This window comes from Papio anubis, chromosome 6, assembly GCF_008728515.1.
Source record: "Papio anubis isolate 15944 chromosome 6, Panubis1.0, whole genome shotgun sequence".
Lineage (NCBI taxonomy): Eukaryota > Metazoa > Chordata > Mammalia > Primates > Cercopithecidae > Papio > Papio anubis.
Genome location: NC_044981.1, coordinates 114,163,259 through 114,184,685, shown reverse-complemented (window position 1 = coordinate 114,184,685; position 21,427 = coordinate 114,163,259). Strand labels below are relative to the sequence as shown.

The window sequence follows — 21,427 nt, the reverse complement described above, 5'->3', positions numbered from 1 at the left end:
GCAACCTAAGTGTCCATCAACAGATGAATGGATTAAAAAAATGTGATACATATACACAGTGGAACACTACACAGCCATAAAAAAGAGTGAGTTTCTGTCATTTACAACAACATGGATGGAAGTGGAGGACCTTATATTAAGTGAAATAAGCCAGGCACAGAAAGTCAAACTGCACAAGTTCTCACGCATTTGTGGGAGGTAAAAATTAAAACAATTGAACTGATGGAGATAGAGAGTAGAATGATGGTTACCAGAGCCTGGGGATGGTAGTAAGGAGGTGAGGGGAAGTATGGATGGTTAATGGGTATGAAATGAATGACGAATGAAGAATGAATAGCATCCAGGATTTGCTAGCACAACAGGGTGACTACAGTCAACAATAATTTGTTGCACATTTAAAAATAACTAAAAGATTATAATTGGAATGCAGATGAGCAGGTCGGTGCTGGGGCAGGTGGTAGAGTGGGTGGCAGGTGAAAGTGACAGCCTCCTGTCCATGCTGCTCATCTCCTGCACCTTCGTCCTCAGCCTGGTCTGCTTTGCCACAACAGTAACCACCTAGCCCAGCTGCCGGCTGGTGCAAAATGCTCATCATATGTTTTCTCTCCCATTCCATTCCTTGGGCATGCCATACATTTGGGAAAAGTTCAATTGAGTTTCTAGAAAGTGCATATGAGAAGTACGGGCATATGAGAAGTATGGACTGTATTTAGTTTTTCTGTGGTAAGCAAGACATTTACTCCTGGAGAGAGATGTGACTGCACCACTACTTTTTTTTATATTTTATTTTATTTTATTTTATTTTTTGAGATGGAGGTTTGCCCTTTCGGCCAAGCTGAAGTGAGGTAGCACGATCTTGGCTCACTGCAACCTCCACCTCCTGGGTTCAAGCGATTCTTCTGCCTCAGCTTCCTGAGTAGCTGGGATTATAGGCACCTGTCACCACGCCCGGCTAATTTTTGTATTTTTAGTAGAGACAGGGTTTTACCATGTTGGCCAGGCTGGTCTCGAACTCCTGACCTCATGTGATCTACCTGCCTCGGTCTCCCAAAGTACTAGGATTACAGGCATGAGCCACTGCATCCAGCTGACTGCACCATTTTTTAATAGTAAAACCAAAGATCTGAATGCAGAAGATGTCTACAGTCATCTCAGGACACCTGTGTTTGGGAAGGGAGTTGAATGTGATATGCCTAATCCAATGTTCTTGGGGCAAGAGAAAATGTTAAAAAGTAGCCTTAATGTAGCCCACTTCAGACAGCAAGTTTCTGTAACTGAAAAAGAAAGGAATACTTTCAAGTTGGGGAGAAAGTGGAGAAAAAAAATCGTGTGAAGCTCTTTCTGAGGTCATAATTTGATAGCTAGCCATGGTTTACATGGAAAGGAAATCAGAAGTCAACTCAGCGAGAGGTGGCACAGCTGTGTGCATATGTGAGTGGTGGCTTCGGGCCTTTGGCCTGGCTGCAGCCACCTTGGCCGCCTCTGCGTGGTTGCAGAAGCAGCTACAAAGCTCACTGAGAGCATGACTATTGTCTATAAGGCAACACAGAAACCAGAAGAAAAAATCCAAAGCATTCTCCAAACTTTACTGGATTCTACAGACAAGAGTGAGTGCCTATCGGCAGATGAGGAAATCATAGGGCTGCTTATCAGACTGTTCTCAGGGTCACATACATCCTCAACTACTGGTTCCTAAATGAGCTGCTTTATAGCCAGAGATGAAACATGTCATGAAAAATGTTATTTGAAGCAGAAAACTGTCCATGGAGAGGATCTACCTTCTTTAACTTATGACCGGCTCAAGATTGAACCTCCCCAGCACTTTGGGAGGCCAAGGCAGGCGGATCAGCTGATGAGGTCAAGAGTTCAAGACCAGTCTGGCCAACATGGTGAAACCCCGTCTCTAATAAAAATACAAAATTAGCCAGGCGTGGTGGCACGCGGGTGTAACCCCAGCTACATGGGAGGCTGAGGCAGGGGAATTGCAGAGGCAGAGGTTGCAGTGAGCCGAGATCTCGCTATTGCACTCCAGCCAGGGCAAAAAGAGCAAAACTCCATCTAAAAAAAAAAAAAAAAAGAAAAAAAGATTGAAACTTGTATAATGACTGTATAGAAAGAGTTAAGACTTAGACTTCCTGTATTGACTATACTGAGAATGGCTAAACTGCCTCAGAGGGTGTGATAGGAGGTACCATTCCTCCAGGCCACCAAACAGGTTTATCTCCCACTGTCAATCAAGAATTTCAAGACACTTGGGTGGAGCTTGTGGATCTGAATCCTGATCAGTGATTACAGGACAACTCAACAGGAGAGAAGATTGTCTATGTGCCATTTGGAGGTGGGCGTCATCATATTGGGAAAAATTTTGCCCATGTTCAGATCAAGACAATTTGGTCCACTCTGTTTCATTTGCATGAATTTGATTTCATTGATGGATCTTTTCCCACTGTAAATTATAAAACCATGATTCATCACGCCCCTAAAAACCCAGATATCACATACAAATGAAGATTAAAATGAAAAAGGCTACAAAGAACTAATATGTGAAACATTACTGTAAGCTGAAATCGTTTGAAAAGAATGAAATTTACAAAACAAACCTCAGTGTACTATCTTTTTTAGTGTAATTTTAAAATATAGCTTAATTTAGGATTTCAATATTTTATTTACTGAATGCTTTCCTCCCATCTAGTGGCATTAACAGACATTTTCTAATAGCTTTATGATGGATACTTAACACATGTGCTTTAAGGAAGTCAAATTCATTAGTAAAAAAGTTGCTTAGGGAGATCTAGGTCATTGGCAGATTTTAAATAACAATTTCTGTGTACCAGGATACCTCAGAGCTATTGCAGGTTTGGTATCAGACCACTGCAGTAAAGGGAATATTGCAGTAAAGTGAGTCACATAAATTTGTTGGTGTTGTCAAAAAAACAGTTTCTGGATTTATTATAAGACACACCTCCTTATCTCTTCATAGAACTGAAAAGAGTTAGGGCCTTGCTCTGGATTCGGCGTTGGCTTACGAGAGTGTTGTGTCTGCTATGATCTTCTACCCAGACCACTCAAACTTTCTCCATGTCAGCAATAAGGCTGTTCCATTTTCTTATCATTTGTGTGTTCACTGGAGTAGCACTTTTCATTTCCTTCGATAACTTTTCCTTTGCATTCCCAACTTAACTGTTTGATGCAAAAGGCCTAGCTTTTAGCTTACCCTGGCTTTCAACATGCCTTCCTCACTAAGCTTAATCATTCATTCCTAGCTTTTGATTTAAAGTGAGAAGCATGCTACTCTTCCTTTCAATTAAATACACAGAGGCAATTGCAGGGTTATTAATTGGCCTAATTTAAATATGTTGTGTCTCAGGAAATAGGGAGGCTTGAGCAGGAGGGAGAGAGATGGGAGAATGGCCCGTCAGCAGAGCCGTCAGAACACACACATTATCCATTAAGTTCATATCTTATATGTTTAGGTTCATGGCTCCCCAAAACAAATACAATATTAACATCCGAGGTCACAGATCACAGGTCACCATAACAGATGTAATAAGAATGAAAAAGTTTGAAATACTGTAGGAATTACCAAAATGTGACAGCAGGGACTCAGAATGAGCCCATATTGTTAGAAAAGTGGCACTGATAAACTTCTTCGATGCAGGGCTACCACAAACTTTCAATTTGTAAAACGCAGTTTCTGTGATATGCAGTAAAGTCAAACTTAGTAAAATGAGGTGTGCCTGTACCAATTTTAAGGCCTTACATAGCTCTTGGCAAATAAGTTCAGGACATTCAAATCTTTTACTAATTCCGTAAGATGTAGAAAGCCCATACTTGGAAGCTATAGGTTATTTGTTTATGTGAGTAATTTGTTTGTTGTGGGGTGAAGAGGGAAGGGAATACACTCACATTTAAAGCCTTGTATAAAAGAGAATAGTAGTAAATTTCTTGGAATGATAATACTCAGCATTGATGAGTGATATTGTAGAAAAATGTGTCCTTTGCAATTTTAACTGGAAGCACTGTCTATAGGAAATTGAGAGAGATCTATGACCATGATTTAATAATCACATTTCCTTAAAAATAATTATTTATACTGAAGACTGCTCAAGTCAATGTGATCTAATCATTAAGTATTACACATTGATCTGTTAATGTATGTTTCTGATTCCAACAAGACTGTATCTGTGTGAAAGTCAGAAATAAAGTCCTTTGGAGATTAAGAAAAGAGCACTTAAAGTTTGTCATTGACTGTCACGATGTTTTGGCATCATGAACTTTTTTTTTTTTTGAGACAGGGTCTCGCTTTGTAGCCCAGGCTAGAGTACACTGGCGTGATCATGGTTCACTGCAGCCTCGACCTCCCAGGCTCAAGCAGTTCTCATGCCTCAGCTTCCTTAATAGCTGGGACTCTAGGTAGGCACGTGCTACCACACCTGGCTAATTTATTTATTTATTTATTTTTTTGAGACAGAGTCTCGCTCTGTCGCCCAGGCTGGGGTGTAGTGGTGCAATCTTGGCTCACTGCAACTCCACCTCCCAGGTTCAAGCAATTCTTCTGCTTCAGCCTCCCAAGCAGCTGGGACTCCAGGCACGCGCCACCAGGCCCAGCTAATTTTTGGATTTTTCGTAGAGACGGGGTTTCACCATGTTGGCCAGGCTAGTCTCGAACTCCCGACCTCAAATGATCCACCTGCCTTGGCCTCCCAAAGTGGTGGGATTACAGGCGTGAGCCACCGTGCCTAGTCCAAACTTTTCTTCATTCCGGGTGTCTTACATCTGATTCCCCGGAAGCACAGCCTGAGACAGGGACTCTTGTGTATCTTAGTCTATTTAGTGTTGCTATAAAGGAATACCTGAGACTGGGTAACTTACAAAGAAAAGGGGTTTATTTGGCTCATGATTCTACCTGCTGGGAGAGTAGTCATCTAGTGAAAACCTCAGGCTGCTTCCACTTACGGTGGAAGGCAGTGTGTGCAGAGATCACTTGGTAAGAAGAAACAAGAGAAGGGGGGTGCCTGGCTCTTTTATAACAGCTGCTCTTTGGGGAACAAATAGAGTGAGAAATCACCTTCCCCACCCCTCCACAGGGTATGAAACTATTCTTAAGGGATCCTCCCTCATGGCCCCAAACACCTCTCTTTAGGCCCCCTTCCCCAGTATTGGAATTCAATTTCAGTATGAGGTTTGGGGAAAGAGACATCCAAACTATATATAGCATTGTGCAAGTGGCTTATTGAAAGAAGGCTTTAAAGAGAAACCTCTAAGTGAGAGAGAAGGATGAAGTTGGACAGAGATGTGATTTCAGGAGGAGTCTAGCCTCACTCAGCCTGATTCCAAATGGAGTGGGGAGCCCTGGAGGGTGACTGGCATTGTAGAGTTTGTTATGCCAGGGATAAGATGTCTGAAAGCTGATTGCGGTTGGGGAGCAGCCATCTAGATATCTTTGTGGAGACAGCTTCTCTTAGTCATGTTCTCTAGAGCAGGGTGTGTAAATTTATACCTACTGGACATTCTTATAAAGTCATTAAGGTAATCTGGGCATCTGGTATACCAGAGCACAAGATTATGAACCAGGAACCTAGATGTATTATTGAGTCATTTCCTTGTAAAAGCTATTGTGCATCAAATCACAGAGATTTGGACACATATAGAGTCCATAGGAGGTTTTTAAAAAATTGATCCCATGGGGGGAAGTTGGAAGGGATTTATCTCAAAAGAAGCAGAAAAGAACTTAATCACAGTCTTCGAATGTCTGAGGGTTGTTAAAGAGTACATCTTTCGGATGTCCTGGAGGATGTTTGATTGTTTGTTTGTTTTTAAAATCTCTACTGAGGACAGATTAGAAAGAAATGAATTTAAAAAGCAGCTGGAGTGGATTTCGGTTTAATATAACATAAATGCTCTTTATAGTAAGTACTGGTAGAAATTGGAACATTATGATATATCTCTCCCTAAAGGTCTCCAAGATGGAATGAACATTACTCTTTTAAAGATGGCCATCATTCTAAAAAATCATGTCATGGACTTCAGCTGTGAGAAAACAGTGAGATTTGGGATCACAGGATGTGAAGGAATGTTTTTGCTTAAGACACACACACATACACATACCTTAAAATGTCATTATTTTATAACTCCTGGAATTAATGTAAAACACTACAGATTTGCTTTAAAAGGTATGCATTCTTTAATGAAATTACAAATGGTCATGCCTTCATGAAATTGTAATTAAACCAAAACTTCTTGAACCAAAGTGGAATATAAAAATGTAATTATAACAGGTAATTATCAATGTAATAACCTGTGTAATTACATGTTTTTTTTTTTTTTTTCCTGTGCAGTGCACTTAAAAAAAATAGAGATCTTGTTTTGTAACTTTAAAACACTTAGAATTGTGTAATTAGGATAATTAAAAAAAACAGTTTCCAGGTGCAGTGGCTCACGCCTCTAATCTCAGCACTTTGAGAGGCGAAGGCAGGCAGATCACTTGAGCCCAGGAGTTCGACACCAGCCTGGGCATCATGATGAAACCTCATCTCTACAAAAAGATACAAAATAATTAGCTGGGTGTGGTGCCATGCCCCTGTAGTCCCAGCTACTCGGGAAGCTGAGGTGGGAGGATTGCTCGAATCAGGGAGATCAAGGTTGCAATGAGCCGTGATTGCCCTACTGCACTCCAGCCTGGGCAACAGAGCAAAAGCCTGTTACAGAAAACAAACCAAAAAGCCAGTTGAGTAGCAAAGTTTGGATAGGGCATAGAATTAAAATCTCTATCAGAACAGCACACATACTTTTAGGCCCCAAAGTAGATAGCAGAGATGAGCATACAGCAGGAAAAAAAAAAAATCATCATATGTGATTGACTAGTTAGAAATTTGGGCCGGGCGCGGTGGCTCACGCCTGTAATCCCAACACTTTGGGTGGCCGAGGCGGGCGGATCACAAGGTCAGGAGATCGAGACCACGGTGAAACCCTGTCTCTACTAAAAATACAAAAAATTAGCCAGGCGCGGTGGTGGGTGCCTGTAGTCCCAGCTCCTCAGGAGGCTGAGGCAGGAGAATGGCGTGAACCCAGGAGGCAGAGCTTAGAGTGAGCAGAGATAGCGCCACTGCACTCCAGCCTGGGGGACAGAGCGAGACTCCGTCTCAAAAAAAAGAAAAAAGAAATTTGTACCTGTTTTCCTTAAAGCTGAAAGTTATTTAGTGGCTCCTAGGAGATGCAGCTAAGGTTGGGTATAAACATGGACTAGAGAACTGGAGACCTGATAATCTCATGATAATCCCATTTTCCAACGGGCAGATACTCTCAATCATACAGGGAGAATGTAGCATTTCACAAGCCAATATATCAAAATGGAGAGAACATCCTAGTGTATAACGTAATATAAAGACTGGAACAATCTAAGTGTCCCTAATGTAACAGAAAGATTACAATGATTAATACCCCTAATACCCAAAAGTTTAAACATGTCAAGTTAATGTGAACTTTGAGCTTTCTTTTCTCTGAAAGTACAGTGGTAATAATAATAGTATTATAATAACCCTATTGCTTTGATATGGTGTGCTGAGAGTTTTGCTGCATTATCTTAGTTAGTTCTGGTAACAGCTCTGTAAGACAGATTTATTGTCATGCCTGTTTTCCAGGTGGAGGAACCGAAACATAGAGGGGTTAAATAATTTGTCCCCAGGGCTCCCAGCTGGTATTTGGTTCTGCATTCAAGCTCTTACTCAATAATCAGTACTGCCTACCTCCTCCCACATATATGCAGAAAAGAATTTCATAGGTTGAAGTCACAGTTGTGAAAGTGGCTTTTTCCTAGAGGAATAATGGTCATTGTAGTGGCGCTACCACATCCTCAAGCTCCAGGGCTTCGGGATTGTCCAGTCACCCTCACGTGGGCTGTCAGGTTCAATTATTTCTGTTTTTAAGTTGCTTGGCTCATGGAACATGATTTGATCACTGTCTTAAATTCATATGTGCACACTGCTTTGTAATAGGATTTGAATGCAGTGACAATTGTTTTGAATCCCAGAGCTCAATTTCTGTGTGACACCTGGACTCTCACTATGCCATTCTGAAAGATCTCATATTGCTAAGTTAAATTTGCTCACTTATTTGGGAAATATGGTAAAAGAAGTTATAAAAATTTTTTTAAAGTAAATCTGCTCACTTTGCTATAGCCTGCCTGCCTGCCTTCCTGCCTTCCTTCTTTCCTTCCTCCTTTTTTTTTTTTTGAGATAGAATTTCGCTCTTGTCACCCAGGTTGGAGTGCAGTGGCATAATCTCAGCTCACAGCAACCTCTGCTCCTCAGGTTCAAGCGATTCTCCTGCCTCAGCCTCCTAAGTAGCTGAGATTACTCAGTACTCAGTACTGGGTGTGCGCCGCCACACCCAGCTAATTTTTGTATTTTTAGTAGAGACAGGGTTTCACCATCTTGGCCAGGCTGGTCTCGAACTCCTGACCTCAGGTTAACCAACCCGCCTTGGCCTCCCAAAGTTCTGGGATTACAGGTGTGAGCTACTGCGCCTGGCCTGCTATAGGATTTCAATTGTCTTTCTGTGTTTTTCAAAAACTAGAAACCTTGTTTCTGAACCTAAACTTTCAGTATCTCTAAGATCTCAATAGAGAGAGACCATCCTCAAAGGTCTCCAATAACCCCATAATGTTTGTTAGGTTATAACATTGGACTAGCAACTTGAAGCCATTTTGAACAAGACAAGCATGTGATTTTTAAAACTGTTTCAGGGTCAGGTGTAGTGGCTCATACCTGTAACCCCATCATTTTGGGAGGCTGAAGGGGTGGAACACTTGAGCTCAAGATTTTGAGACCAGCCTGGGCAACATGGCGAAACCCCATCTCTACAAAAAAAAAGAAAAAAGAAAAATACTAGGTGGGCATGATGGTGTACACCTGTAGTCCCAGCTACCTGGGATGCTGAGGTAGGATTGTTTGAGCCTGGGAGGTCAAGTCTGCAGTGAGCCATGATTGCACCACTGCACTGTAGCCTGGGTAACAGAGTGAAACCCTGTCTCAACAACAACAACAAATATATATAAAATGTTTCAGGGTTTGACCCCATTTCACTAAAATGTCTGTAGTCTATCATTTTCTCTTCCTAAAAAGGACGTGCATGTTTTTGACTTACATACTTGGGAAGGTAATTCAGAGGCCAAACTACAGACAATTTCTTTATAATCAAGCTGAGGAAACATAAGTGTTGATGTTGGAGGGGGAAAGTGAAAATTCTTTCTGGAACACAGGATACAAAGAGTCCATTTTGCCTGTTGATTTGACTTAGATGAAAACTCATAGGGCAGGGTGGTTATCTTCCTCTTCGTTTTGGGAAAGGTGTCTTTGGCTGGCACTTAGTTACCAACACTGGCATGAAGAAGGTACCCAAAGTCATCTCTCTGCTGCTTGAGCACAAGATTGTGAACCAGGAACCTAGATGTATTATTTGAGTCATTTCCTTGTGAAAGGTCTGGCCAGTGTCTGGCCATTCTTTCCATTTCAGTATCCATTTCTTCTTGTTGCAGCTCAAGGAATACGAGGCCCAGCACCGGCAGTCGGCTGCCCTGGACCCTGCCGACTGGCCAGATGGTTCTTACCCAACATTTGATGGCTCATCAAACTGCAATGTGAGTTTACCATGTCTTTGACATCTTGATCACCTATACTGATAAGGGACAGTCTTCACCATTTTAGACTTTGGATTTCTTTTCGCAACTTCCAACTCGCACCTGGGTCTGCAAAGAAGTGTCTGTTCATATAGATTGCTCATTTTCTCTACCTGACAGAGACTCAGCTACAGTCCACATAGTGTTATCATGCTGGGGGTTTGTTTTTTATTTATTTTTTATTGCAGTAAAGTATACGTAACATGACATTTACCATATCAGCTATTTTAAAGTGTTTGGTGATACTGATACTGTTAATGATATTGATCATTAGGTACATTCACATTGCTGTGCAACCAGCATCATAATTTATTTCCAGAAGTTTTTCATCATTTCAAACAGAAAGTCTGTTCTGATTAAACAATAACTCTCCCTTCACCCCTGCCTCACCCACCTCCACACACACCCTGCCCCTGGCAGCCACTGTTCTACTTTCTGTCCCTGTGAATTTGACTACTCTCAGTAGCTCATATAAGTGGAATTATACAATATTTGTCTTTGTGTGTCTGCTTTATTTCACCTAGCATAATTCCTTCAAGGTTCATCCATGCTGCAGCATGTATCAGAACATCATCCCTTTTTATGGATAAATAATATTCCACTTCATGTGTATACCACATTTTGTTCGTACATTCATCTGTTAATGGACACTTAGGTTGCTTCCAGCTTTTAGCCATTATGAACAATGCTGCTATGAACACTGGTGTACAAATATCTCAGAGTCTCTGCTTTCAATTCTTTTGCACATACCCAGCACATACCTAGGAGTAGAATTTCTGGATCATATAGTAATTCTGTATTTACCTTTTTGAGGAACCGCCATATTTTTTTTTCACAGTAGATGTATCGTTTTACCTTCTTGCCAACAATTTACAAAGGTTCCAAATTCTTTACTTTCTCATCAACACTTGTTATTATAATTTTTTGATAATAATTATCCTAATGGTGTGAAATGGTATCTCATCATGATTTTGATTTGCATTTCCCTCAAGCATCTTTTGTATGTTCATTGGCCATTTGCGTATCATCTTGGTAGAAATGTCGAAGTCTTTTGCCTGGTCTTCAGTTATGTTGTTTTGCTGCTATTGTTAGGTTGCAGGGGTTCTTTCTATTTTTTGGATATTAATCCCTTATCAGATATATGATTTGTAAATATTTCCTCCAACTCTGTGGGTTACCTTTTAGCTCTCTTGATAGTGTCCTTGATGCACACACTTTTAAATTTTGAAATCTAGTGTGTCTATTTGTTTTTTTGTTGCCTGTGCTTTTGGTGTCATATCCAAAAAATCATTGCCAAATCTAATATCATGAAGATGTTGCCCTCTGTTTTTTTCTAAGGGTTTCATAGTTTTAGCCTTTAGGTTTAGGTTTTTGACCTGTTTTGAGTTAATATTTGTATATGATGAGATGTATGGGTGCAACTTCATTCATTTGCATGTGGATATCCAGTTTTCCCAGAACCGTTTGTTGAAAAGACTATCCTTTCCTCATTTTATGGTCATGGCATACTTTTTGAAAATTAATTGATCACATATGTGATGATGTATTTCTGGGCTATTTTGTTCCTTTGGACTATCTCTGTCATTTTGCTAGTACCATGCTGTTTTGATTACCATAACTTTATAGTAAGTTTTGAAATTAGGAAGTATGACACCTCCAATTTTGTTCTTGTTAAGGTTTTTTTTTTTTTTATATTTAAAGGTTCCTTGAGATTCCACATTAATCTTAGTTTGAGCTTTTCTATTTTTGAAAAATATATCATTGAGATTTTGATAGGAATTGCATTGAATCTTTAGATTGACTTGGGTAATGTCATTTTAACTATATGAAATCTTCCAGTCAATGAACATAGGGTATCTTTCCATTTATTTATGTCTTCATTAATTTTTTTCAGCAGTATTTTGCAGTTTTCAGTATATAAGTCTTGCTTCTTTAATTAAGTTTATTTCTAAATATTTTATTCTTTTTGATGTTATCGTAAATGACAATGCTTTTTAAATTTTTTTCAAGTTGTTCATTGCTACTGTATAAAAATGCAGTGGATTTTCATGTGTTGATATTCTACCCTGTCACTTTGCTGAATTTATTAGTTATGTAGGCTGTGTGTGGGCGGGGAGGGGGGAGGTGGCACACGTAGTATTAGGGTTTTCTATATATAAGATCATGTCTTCAGGAGGCTGAGGTGGGAGGATCGCTTGAGCCCAGAAGGCCAAGGAAGCAGTGAGCTGTGATTTTACCATTGTACCCCATCCTGTGTCAAAATAAAAAAATTAAAATAAAAATAAAAAAACAAGAAAACAAGATCATGTCTTCTGCAAAAAATAGTAATAATAATAATTTAACTTTTTCCTTTCCATCTTACATACCTTATATTATTCATACTATTTCAATATGACCAAAACAGTGCGATTACAGGCGTGTACCACTGCGCCCGGCCTCATAAAGACATTTTAAGGTGTCGCCTTCACAATGTGTGGAGCAGAAACAGAAGGAATTACCTCTTTTCATGTATTACATAGTTTTGTTTTGTTTTTTAGGTTATCTTACCCTTAAAATTTGGAAACAACCCCATCTCCCTGTCTTCAGTCTCTTGTCTTTTCCTATCTGTGTTCCATACAACCAATCACCTTTCTAAAACATCCGTCTTTTCTTGCAATTATGTTTTGAAAAGGCTGATGGTTTTCCATTTCTATAAGATAAATTCCACACTTCTTGGCACACTTAAAATTCTATGTGATCTGGCTTTAATCAATTTCTTAAATCTCATATTCTGTCTCCACACCCAATACCCTCTATGCCAGACATATTGGACCTCATATGCATGACTGAACAAACCTTGTACTTTTCATTCTTCTGCACTTTAACTCACATAATTTTCTTTATCTAAAATGTTTTCCTCCAAATTTTTCCTGGTGAAAATCTGAGTTTTTCAAGGTGGAGTCCAGCTGTTCCTTCCTCTCTGAAACTTTCCTTCCCATCCTCAAGCATATTTATTGCTTCCTATTATATGCTTTTGTTAAACTGGCTTTATAGATCAAACTTAAACAGTTATCCTAGAATATCAAAATTGATTGTACATATTTCAGCCTCCTTGGAAATAGTGACCCCCTTGGGCAAGGAAGACTGTATTCTTTGTCTCTCCAATGTCCAGCTCCTACAGAAATATTTCAAGAAGAGCATTATATTTGAACATTCATTCTGTTGTTGTTGTTGTTGTTGTTGTTGTTGTTGAGATGGAGTCTCACTCTGTCGCCCAGGCTGGAGTGCAGTGGCGTGATGTCGGCTCACTGCAACTTCTTGGCTCAGTGCAACTTCTGCCTCCTGGGTGCAAGCAATTGTCCTGCTTCAGTGTCCCGATTAGCTGGGATTACAGGCATGCGCCACCATGCCAAGCTAATTTTTCTATTTTTAGTAGAGATAGGGTTTCACCATGTTGGCCAGGCTGGTCTCGAACCTTTGACAGGTGATTCACCTGCCTCGGCCTACCAAAGTCCTGGGATTATAGGCGTGAGCCACCGCACCTGGCCTGAACATTCATTCTTCCTGGCTGCTTTAAAAGCATGTTTTATGTCTTGCAACTACAGATTCAATCTTTATCCTTTTTAGTATCTAAGCAACAAATGGCGGTTTATCAGAAATAAATATAATCCTTCCATCATCTCCCAGTTTCCTGAATCAAGCACCAGATTTCCATTGCAGCTAAAAAACAAAGGATTATGAATTTGAAAGCCCTGTCTGGTTTACTTTTGTGTGAAAGTGACTGAGACATTACCGTTTATAATAATAAATGTGTCATAGGCCAGCCAGCAATGTGTCCTGGGACGATGAGGTAATCAAAAGAGCCGTGTCCATGGTTTTCAATGTGCCTTTTTGGGTCTCTAATCCTCAAGTCCTAAAGTCTAACATAATGTAGATGTAAATCATGAACCTAAAGGATCATGAGGAATAAATACAGTAACTCAGGACCAATTCAAACCCAACTTGGGGGAGAAAACAAAGACTCAGTTGTCCATACTGGGTCCCTTAGTATCAGACTCACTGTATACTGCCCTGATTAATAGCATCTGAGTCAAGGGAAAGGTTAAAAGACTTTGTCCATTCAGAGAAACAGGACTGTAGTAAAAGCTCACCCACTTAGACTTCAAAGAGAGGAGCTTGTCTTGTTTAGGAGAAAGTTAATATAAGTATTATCAAGCATTTAGAATAAGCTGCTAAGAAAGCATTATTAAGCATTGGTTTATGAGACCCCTTTCAGAGGGCTAGTCAGAACCATTACCTGGATATAAATTGTGAGAATGAAATGGGTTCTTCTTAATAGTTGGAACATTTCATTCTCTTCAGCATTTCTCTGTTCATTTGGGAGGCATTTATAGAGCCCTTGCTATATAGCAGGCATTGTGCTAGATGCTTGAGTTATAAAAGTAAAGGAGAAAGAGACAGGTCCTGTTCTGACAGTTAATGCTTTAGAGCAGAGGTTAGAATCACACCCATGTGGCAGTCATAGTGGCTCACACCTGTAATCCCAGCACTTTGGGAGGCTGAGGCAGGCGGATTACCTGAGGTCAGGAGTTCGAGACCATCCAGGCCAACGTGGTGAAACCCCATCTCTACAAAAATACAATAAAAAATTAGCCAGATGTGGTGGCCTGTGCCAATAGTCCCAGCTACTTGGGAGGCTAAGGCAAGAGAATCTTTTGAACCCAGGAGGCAGAGGTTGTAGTGAGCCAAGATCACAGGACTGCAGTCCAGCCTGGGCAATAGAGTGAGACTCTGTCTCATAAAATATATATAAATAAATAAATAAAACAAAATCACACTCATGTGTGTGCACACAGATTTGAGATGCCATGTACACATTTGTATTACTAACTTCTTACCAAACTATTTCTTCATAGATGGCTCGCAAATAAATTCAGCCTGTCTTTGTTAGACCTAGGGCCAGAAATACCATATGCTTCCTCCTCTCAGAGCAGAGTCTTCCAGAAGTTCTGAAGAGTGACTTCTCTTTTGGCTGAGAGGCGTAGGTGATGATAGGCTAGTCAGCAATGCAGTTTTTTGAAGCAGTTGATTTATCCTGTATATTTTGCTAGCTGACTCTCTGCCAACACCCATGCCAACCTCTGGTCATGCTGTTCAGAGCTACAACCCACCACCATCACCACTGAAGTTTGCTTAAACTTGATTGTAATCCTAAGGTATATATATGACCCTTGCCCCTCTTACCCTGGCTGTAGCCTGTTTTGCATTTTTATGAAGAGTTGGCCAGAAACCCCATATTCATTCGCATTATTTTAGATTTGCCGCTATGGCAGAGCAGTTAATTTCAGAATTCAGCCACCACGGGCTATAGGCACTTTGAATATTTTTCGTGCAAGGGCCGGAGCTTTTCTGTTTTCTATCAATTCCTTTCTAGAATACAGAGATGTGAATAGCCCACTGGCTCGAATCAGGAAGGCCTAGGCCATGAAAGTTTTAGGGATCATAAGGCCTTTGTCACCAGACTTCAATGCCTATATTGATGCCTGTCATGCCTTAGGATTTCATTTGCATTGATTTCATAGGCTTCCCCACCCCCATCGCTGAAATTAGATAATTGCGTGTTGCCTCACAATAAATCCATATGCACATTCCTAGTTTCCAAGAGTGTAAAGTACTAAAGATAGTTACAGGGGAAGTGAAAAATAGCTTTCCCTTTGCCGGAGAAGAATCTGTTTTGTGCTGTTTTCCATTAATAATAAACTTATGTTGGGAGTGCTAAAAGTTTTAAAAGAGATTTTTGGTTGAGAGCTTAGCTGCATTTCTTATTAAATGTCTGCACATTTATTTTATTATTTTCATTTTAATTTACTTTGGTAAGTTTATTTTTTCCTTTGCCTCCTGCAAGGAGGGATGATTGTAAGAGTTCTCAAGCTTTGTGCACTAAGGTTCAGTTTATTTTCTAGTTAAGAAGACATTTAAAGAAATTATGATCTCTGTTTTACCGGGTTTTCTAGTTTTTTACTAATGTAAGTTGTAGTAAATCATAGTTTTTCTGTTTTTAGAAAGCTGGTGGGTAAGAGTTAGTGATCTATACCTGGTACTTGAATACTAATTAAAATGTTTGCTGTGAAAGATCTTTCCAAATGAGAGATCATTTGATGGCAATCTTATTTAAAATGTTTTAAGAATATATGTAATGTATGAAGAAAAATGAAAGCAACAACCTTGGCAACGAAGTGCAAGATGGGCTAGAGTCATCTTTACCATTCGGTAGATTTTTCACTTCATAGAAAAATGTGTTCCAGGAAAAGCTGGAATTGTGTTTCTGTAGCTGGAGTTCCTTACCAGGATGGTGCACCCCGGGGAAATGTTGTGAGTGAGTAAAGCAAGTCATCGTTTCATAACTCATCACTTTTGCTTTTGGGGAGTTTTAGAGTTGGGAAATATTTGTGCAAAGAATGTTATACAGAAGGCTGAGGCAGGAGAATCGCTTGAACCCAGGAGGTGGAGGTTGCAGTGAGCCGAGATCACGCCACTGCACTGCAGCCTGGCAACAGAGCAAGACTCCATCTCAAAAAAAAAAGAATGTTATAATTTTGGCCTTATAACACCACCTTACCTCCATGTGTGCACTCTTCATAGCCTTCCGTTCAACCACATGTACCTTTTTGTCGCTAATTTGGTTTGTGGTGGAGAGAGCCATGTGGTTGAACTGTGTCCAAAACTTTGGACAACAGACACAGAACGCCGTGGAGCTATTTTGAGTGTTTCCTCGATTGAGGACTTCCAAGGTCTCAACTAAAATATCCCAAGGTTATAAGATCTTTCCGTTGGCACCTTTTAAATCTTTTTGGGACTTTCTAAAATTGTAAACCATAAACATATCCCTCTCCAGTGGCCAGGTTTTACGTAGAATTTTCAATGTCCTTTCACGTGCCTTAGTAACAGACATGGTCTTCAAGCCGGAGGATTCAGGTTTGAAGTTTTGGAAGGAAAGGTAGTCACAGCCCTAGTCGAAATAGAACATTCTGAAAGATAATTTATTAATAACAATTCTGGTATGTGCCGAAAGCCAGGGCACCGGCAGAAGTTCCTTTTAAGTGGTTCTTGTGGTAAATGGCTTAATTTCCATTATGAAAAAAGAAAAGGTTAACAGTATAATCCCTTTTTACAGAATATGGCATAAGAACAGTGCACACACTCATAGGTGGCCTGAGCATTTGTGATTTCACTGCTTTCTGGAGCAGAGTGGCAGCATCCGTCTACTTGTATAACCACTGTCCTCTTTTTTAGAATCTGCTATTCTGAGCTCAACTCAAAATTTTAAAGATTGACTCTTCTTGCTGTGTTCATTTTGAGTTTTTTTTTTTTACTAGAATAACTTTCAGACACTATCTTTAGGTTAAAATTTACCGGAAGTTTTATTTTTACATTTCAAAGGTGTTAACATATAAACCGATATCATTAGCTTCATCATATGGAGAAGTCTGACCGCAAAGAAGATTTCTTTAATGGCAGCATATGATGAATTTACAAAATCTGCTCCCACCTATAAATATTCCCAGCAATCTAAAAAAATGTGTACGATTTTTATAGTTTTGCTGAATTGGATGGCAGTGGATATTGATTAGATGCATAAATTATGTGAAGAGTGACACATACCATAGTACTTGAGTTGGCACTGTAGATACAGTGAAAGTATCCCCAAGAAAATGATGGATTTTATTTCTGCTGTCTTTCTCCTCTTGTAATTATTCATTTATTTTTTGAGAAGGAGTCTCGCTCTGTCACCCAGGCTGGAGTGCAGTGGTGTGATCTCGGCTGTCTGCAGCCTCCACCTCCCGGGTTCAAGCAATTCTCCTGCCTCAGCCTCCAGAATAGCTGGGATTACAGGCATGCGCCATCATGCCTGGCTAATTTTTTTTTTTTTTTTTTCCAGTAGAGACAGGGTTTCACCATGTTGGCCAGGCTGTTCTCGAACTCCTGACCTCAGGTGATCTGCCTGCCTCGGCCTCCCAAAGTGCTGGAATTACAGGTGTGTTTAATAAGCAAGTTTAAGAGAGGATAGATTCCAAGTATAAAAATAACTTTCATTTCTGAATAAGCATTTTGCTTTTTAATGGCGTTTACTTTTTTTTTTCCCCACTGCTTCTCTTTTCCTAAGGGATCTTTTCATAACTCTGAGTATGTGGGTTTAAATTTAAAAGGGTTCTAATTGGCAAAATGCTTTTTGGTTTACAGCTAGAAAATGGTTCTACTTATTGAAGCTCTAATGGTTGTCTTAGGCTCATGTTCTTCAGTTCTTTATTTCTCACACAGAAGAAGAGTTTACTTGTTTGATTTATAATATGACCAGGAGAAAGAAGAAACAAAAAACATAGCAATAATTTATCAGAAGGCATTTATGCCCTGTATCCTTGGGACAGGTATCAGCAATTCTGTATACCATGCATGCAGTATTACCTTGTGTAGATGAACCCTTTTCAAAAATCTTTCTACATGTAACTATGTTAAAATTAACTTCTATTGGCTGTGTGTGGTGGCCCATGCCTGTAATACCAGCACTTTGGGAGGTTGAGGCAGGAGGATCACTTGAGGCCAGAAGTTCACGACCAGCATGAGCTCTACATAAAATAAAAAAGTTGGCCGGGCATGGTGGCACACGCCTGTAGTCCCAGCTACTGAGGCTACTCAGCTACCAGGCTGAGTCGGGAGGATTTCTTGAGCCCAAGAGGCTGAAACTGCAGTGAGCTATGATTGCACCACTGCACTGCAGCTTGGGTGACAGAGTGAGACCTTGTCTCAAAAGAAAAAAAAGTAAAAAAAAATTTAAAAACATGAAATAATGCACACTGATCTTAGTCTTTTAATGTGTTTGAGACCTTCATACGATTATTCTGATTTTTATGAATAATTCTCATAAATTTTCATTTTATTTGGCTGGGTAGGAGATTATCAGAGGAAATATTACTCTGTATTTTAATAAAACCATGATTCTGAAACTAAAATGATAGTAAAATTGGAACATATTTAAGTTCTTATTAAAAGAGTAAAAGTAATAATTCCTTTAATCTACAGCTTAGGGTGAGACTAAAGGAAAAATCAATCCATTGGAAAACTATACATAGTGAGATGTTTTAAGAAATGCCCATTTTGTTCCATCTTGTTATAAGCTGCCCAGGAGCCATTGCTTAGGTGGCTTCTTGTCACTTCTCTTCTGCCCTCTCATTCCCAGTCTTCTCCCTGAGATAGGGGCCAAAGTTTTCAGGCATGTATTTGTTGAGTCCCTTAAGATCGCCATGTTTCCACAAAGTTACACAAGAAGGAAGCTGTTGCCTCTACTAGTCCCTGGAAACCAGGACTTCACCCTGCGTGGGCAAGAGAGGAGACTGGTTAAGCTCAGATTTGAGTCAGACCTTGGGCTCAGATCCAAATCGCCCACCTATTAGCTCTGCATCTGTGGCCAGGCACTTCATCTCTTTGTTATTTAATGTGAAGATCTTCTGCCCTTCCCGTCAACTGCCATTCTTAAAATACTTGAGTTCCCATAAAAGTGCTATTTTTGTACATACCATTAACATGGTAGTAATGGCTTATATTCATGTATCAGCAGAGAGGCCAGAATTGTCAGGACAAGCTTAATGTAAAAGTGCGTGTTTACTTGGTTATACTTTTACCAAACACATAATCAATTTGTTTCCTATTTCAGAAGGTATTATCGTGTAAGTGGGTTTAAGGGTGGGCCTGGTATGGTTTTAGTAAGCATGTTTGGACGGAGTACTATCTGTGAAGTGGAAGTAGTTAATTGTACTGAAATAATCTAGGGCCCTACAGTGCTGATGACGTGTGTGGATGTGCATTCCATACCTGTTATGTCAGAAGGCACTCTCATGGCAGGCCCATCTGGTTCTTTGACTTTGGGAACTAACCAGGCACATCTTTATCATTACTGATTTCTACAGTTGTAAGAAGTTGAGGGTGCTTGCTGCTTGGAGGCCTTCCTCGACATATTAAGGGCTGGCTGGATGTGGTGGCTCACGCGTGTAATCCCAGCATTTTGGGAGGCCAAGGTGGGCGGATTGTCTGAGCTCAGGAGTTCTAGACCAGCCCAGGCAACATGGTGAAACCTCATCTCTACAAAAAAAAAAAAAAAAAAAAAACAAAACAAATTTAGCTGTAGTCCCAGCTACTTGGGGGGCTGAGGCGGGAGGATTGCCTGAATGAGGCTGTAGTGAGCTGTGTTCATGCCACTGCACTCCAGTCTGGGTGACAGAGCAATAACCTGTCTCTAGAAAAAAGAAAAGAAAAGAGAAAGAAAGAAACACATATCAAGGGCCACACTGATAAAAACAAATGACACAACAACCAGATACTATATAATCTGAGGTTACCTATTTAAAAAAATTAAGATAGATTATGGATACAATTTGGTCTGTTGTTTCTTTTATTTGGTTGAACCTTGTGGAACTAGAGATACTAGACAGCTTTTGACCTATAAAAGTGGTGATTTCCTTTGTCCAACCTAATACATAAATACCAAAGAGGATATGCCACATTTCCCCGCTAGCTGATTATATTTCAGTACAGATATTTGTAATCTAATTCAGTTTAGAGATTGGCATTTCCATTTGCAATCCCAGTTTCTTATTGTGCTCTTGGGAACAACCCTGGAGAAGTCAGAGATAAGAGGATTTCCATTATTTGTTCAATGTTATCGATTCATTACGTGTCAATTCGTTGTTAAATCGTTTGCCCTAGTGCCAGTCCTTATTTAATGGATGGGCTGGGGAGATACCCAGGCCCTATTGTTCATATACAGAATTTAGACTGTGGTCCATCTCCAACCTAAGCCTGCTTATTAGAATCATACGTCGCCCATCATTTGTTTTGAGTTCATTTTAATGTTGTCACAATTACCCATTGTATCAAAATTCGGTTTTTTTTTTGAGACCGAGCCTTGCCCTGTCACCCAGGCTGGAGTGCAGTGGCGCTATCTCGGCTCACTGCAACAAAATTCTTAGAACGATAGTCATCAGACAAATCATTTGGAAAGCAGTATTTTAACACAACCAAATTTTTTTACAGTATAATCTATATCAAAATATCCTTTTATTCACTTCTCAATCCCATTCATCTCCCTCTTTGTACCACACCACACTCCTCACTTTTCAATGTTCACTCTACTATTTATTATTAGTATTATGCTAATAGCATCACATAATTAGTTTATAAAAGGATGCAAATCACTTCTTACACTGCGCATTTGACCCAAAGTGTAGGTTGAAAGAATGCCATCTTGAGCATTCTTTCATTTATTTATGTGCAAGCATTTATTGAGTACCTACTATGTGCCAAGTCCTTGTACACAAGGAGCTTGGGTTTGAGAAAAGGAGCCAGACTAATAGATGGCATGGTTGTGGACTTCATTGAGATTTTCCTGCCTATTGTGATAGGTGCACACAGAAAGTCCAGCAAGCTCCAGCAAGGAGGGTCTGGGGAGCCTTCCCAGAGAAAGTGGTTGACACTGAGGAGGAACTTTCAAGGAGAAGGAGAAATGTGTGTCAGGAGAGGGAGCAGCAAAGTCAGAGGTCTGGATGAAGAGCTGAGTAAATCGGAAAACTTGGGTAATATGAGAAAATTGGGTCAAGTAATATGAATCATTTCTCTCTATCAGTATTTTTACTTCTGGGGTATAGATTCTATTCTTTGCTTATTTTTATTTATAAATTGATTCTCTAATCGGTTGTTTCCTTATTTCTGCAAACTTTAAAT

General features: G+C 39.9%; 1 protein-coding gene across 3 annotated transcripts in view; it reads left to right on the top strand.

Annotated features, from left to right (window-relative positions):
* The window catches only part of SASH1 (SAM and SH3 domain containing 1), a 347,031-nt gene that overhangs the window by 273,819 nt on the left and 51,785 nt on the right, over nt 1–21,427 (top strand). For all 3 annotated transcript variants that reach the window (XM_031667726.1, XM_031667725.1, XM_003898067.5), the window contains one exon: nt 9,536–9,637. In XM_031667726.1, the coding sequence (XP_031523586.1) occupies nt 9,536–9,637 (102 nt within the window). The remainder of the gene's footprint in view (nt 1–9,535; nt 9,638–21,427) is intronic.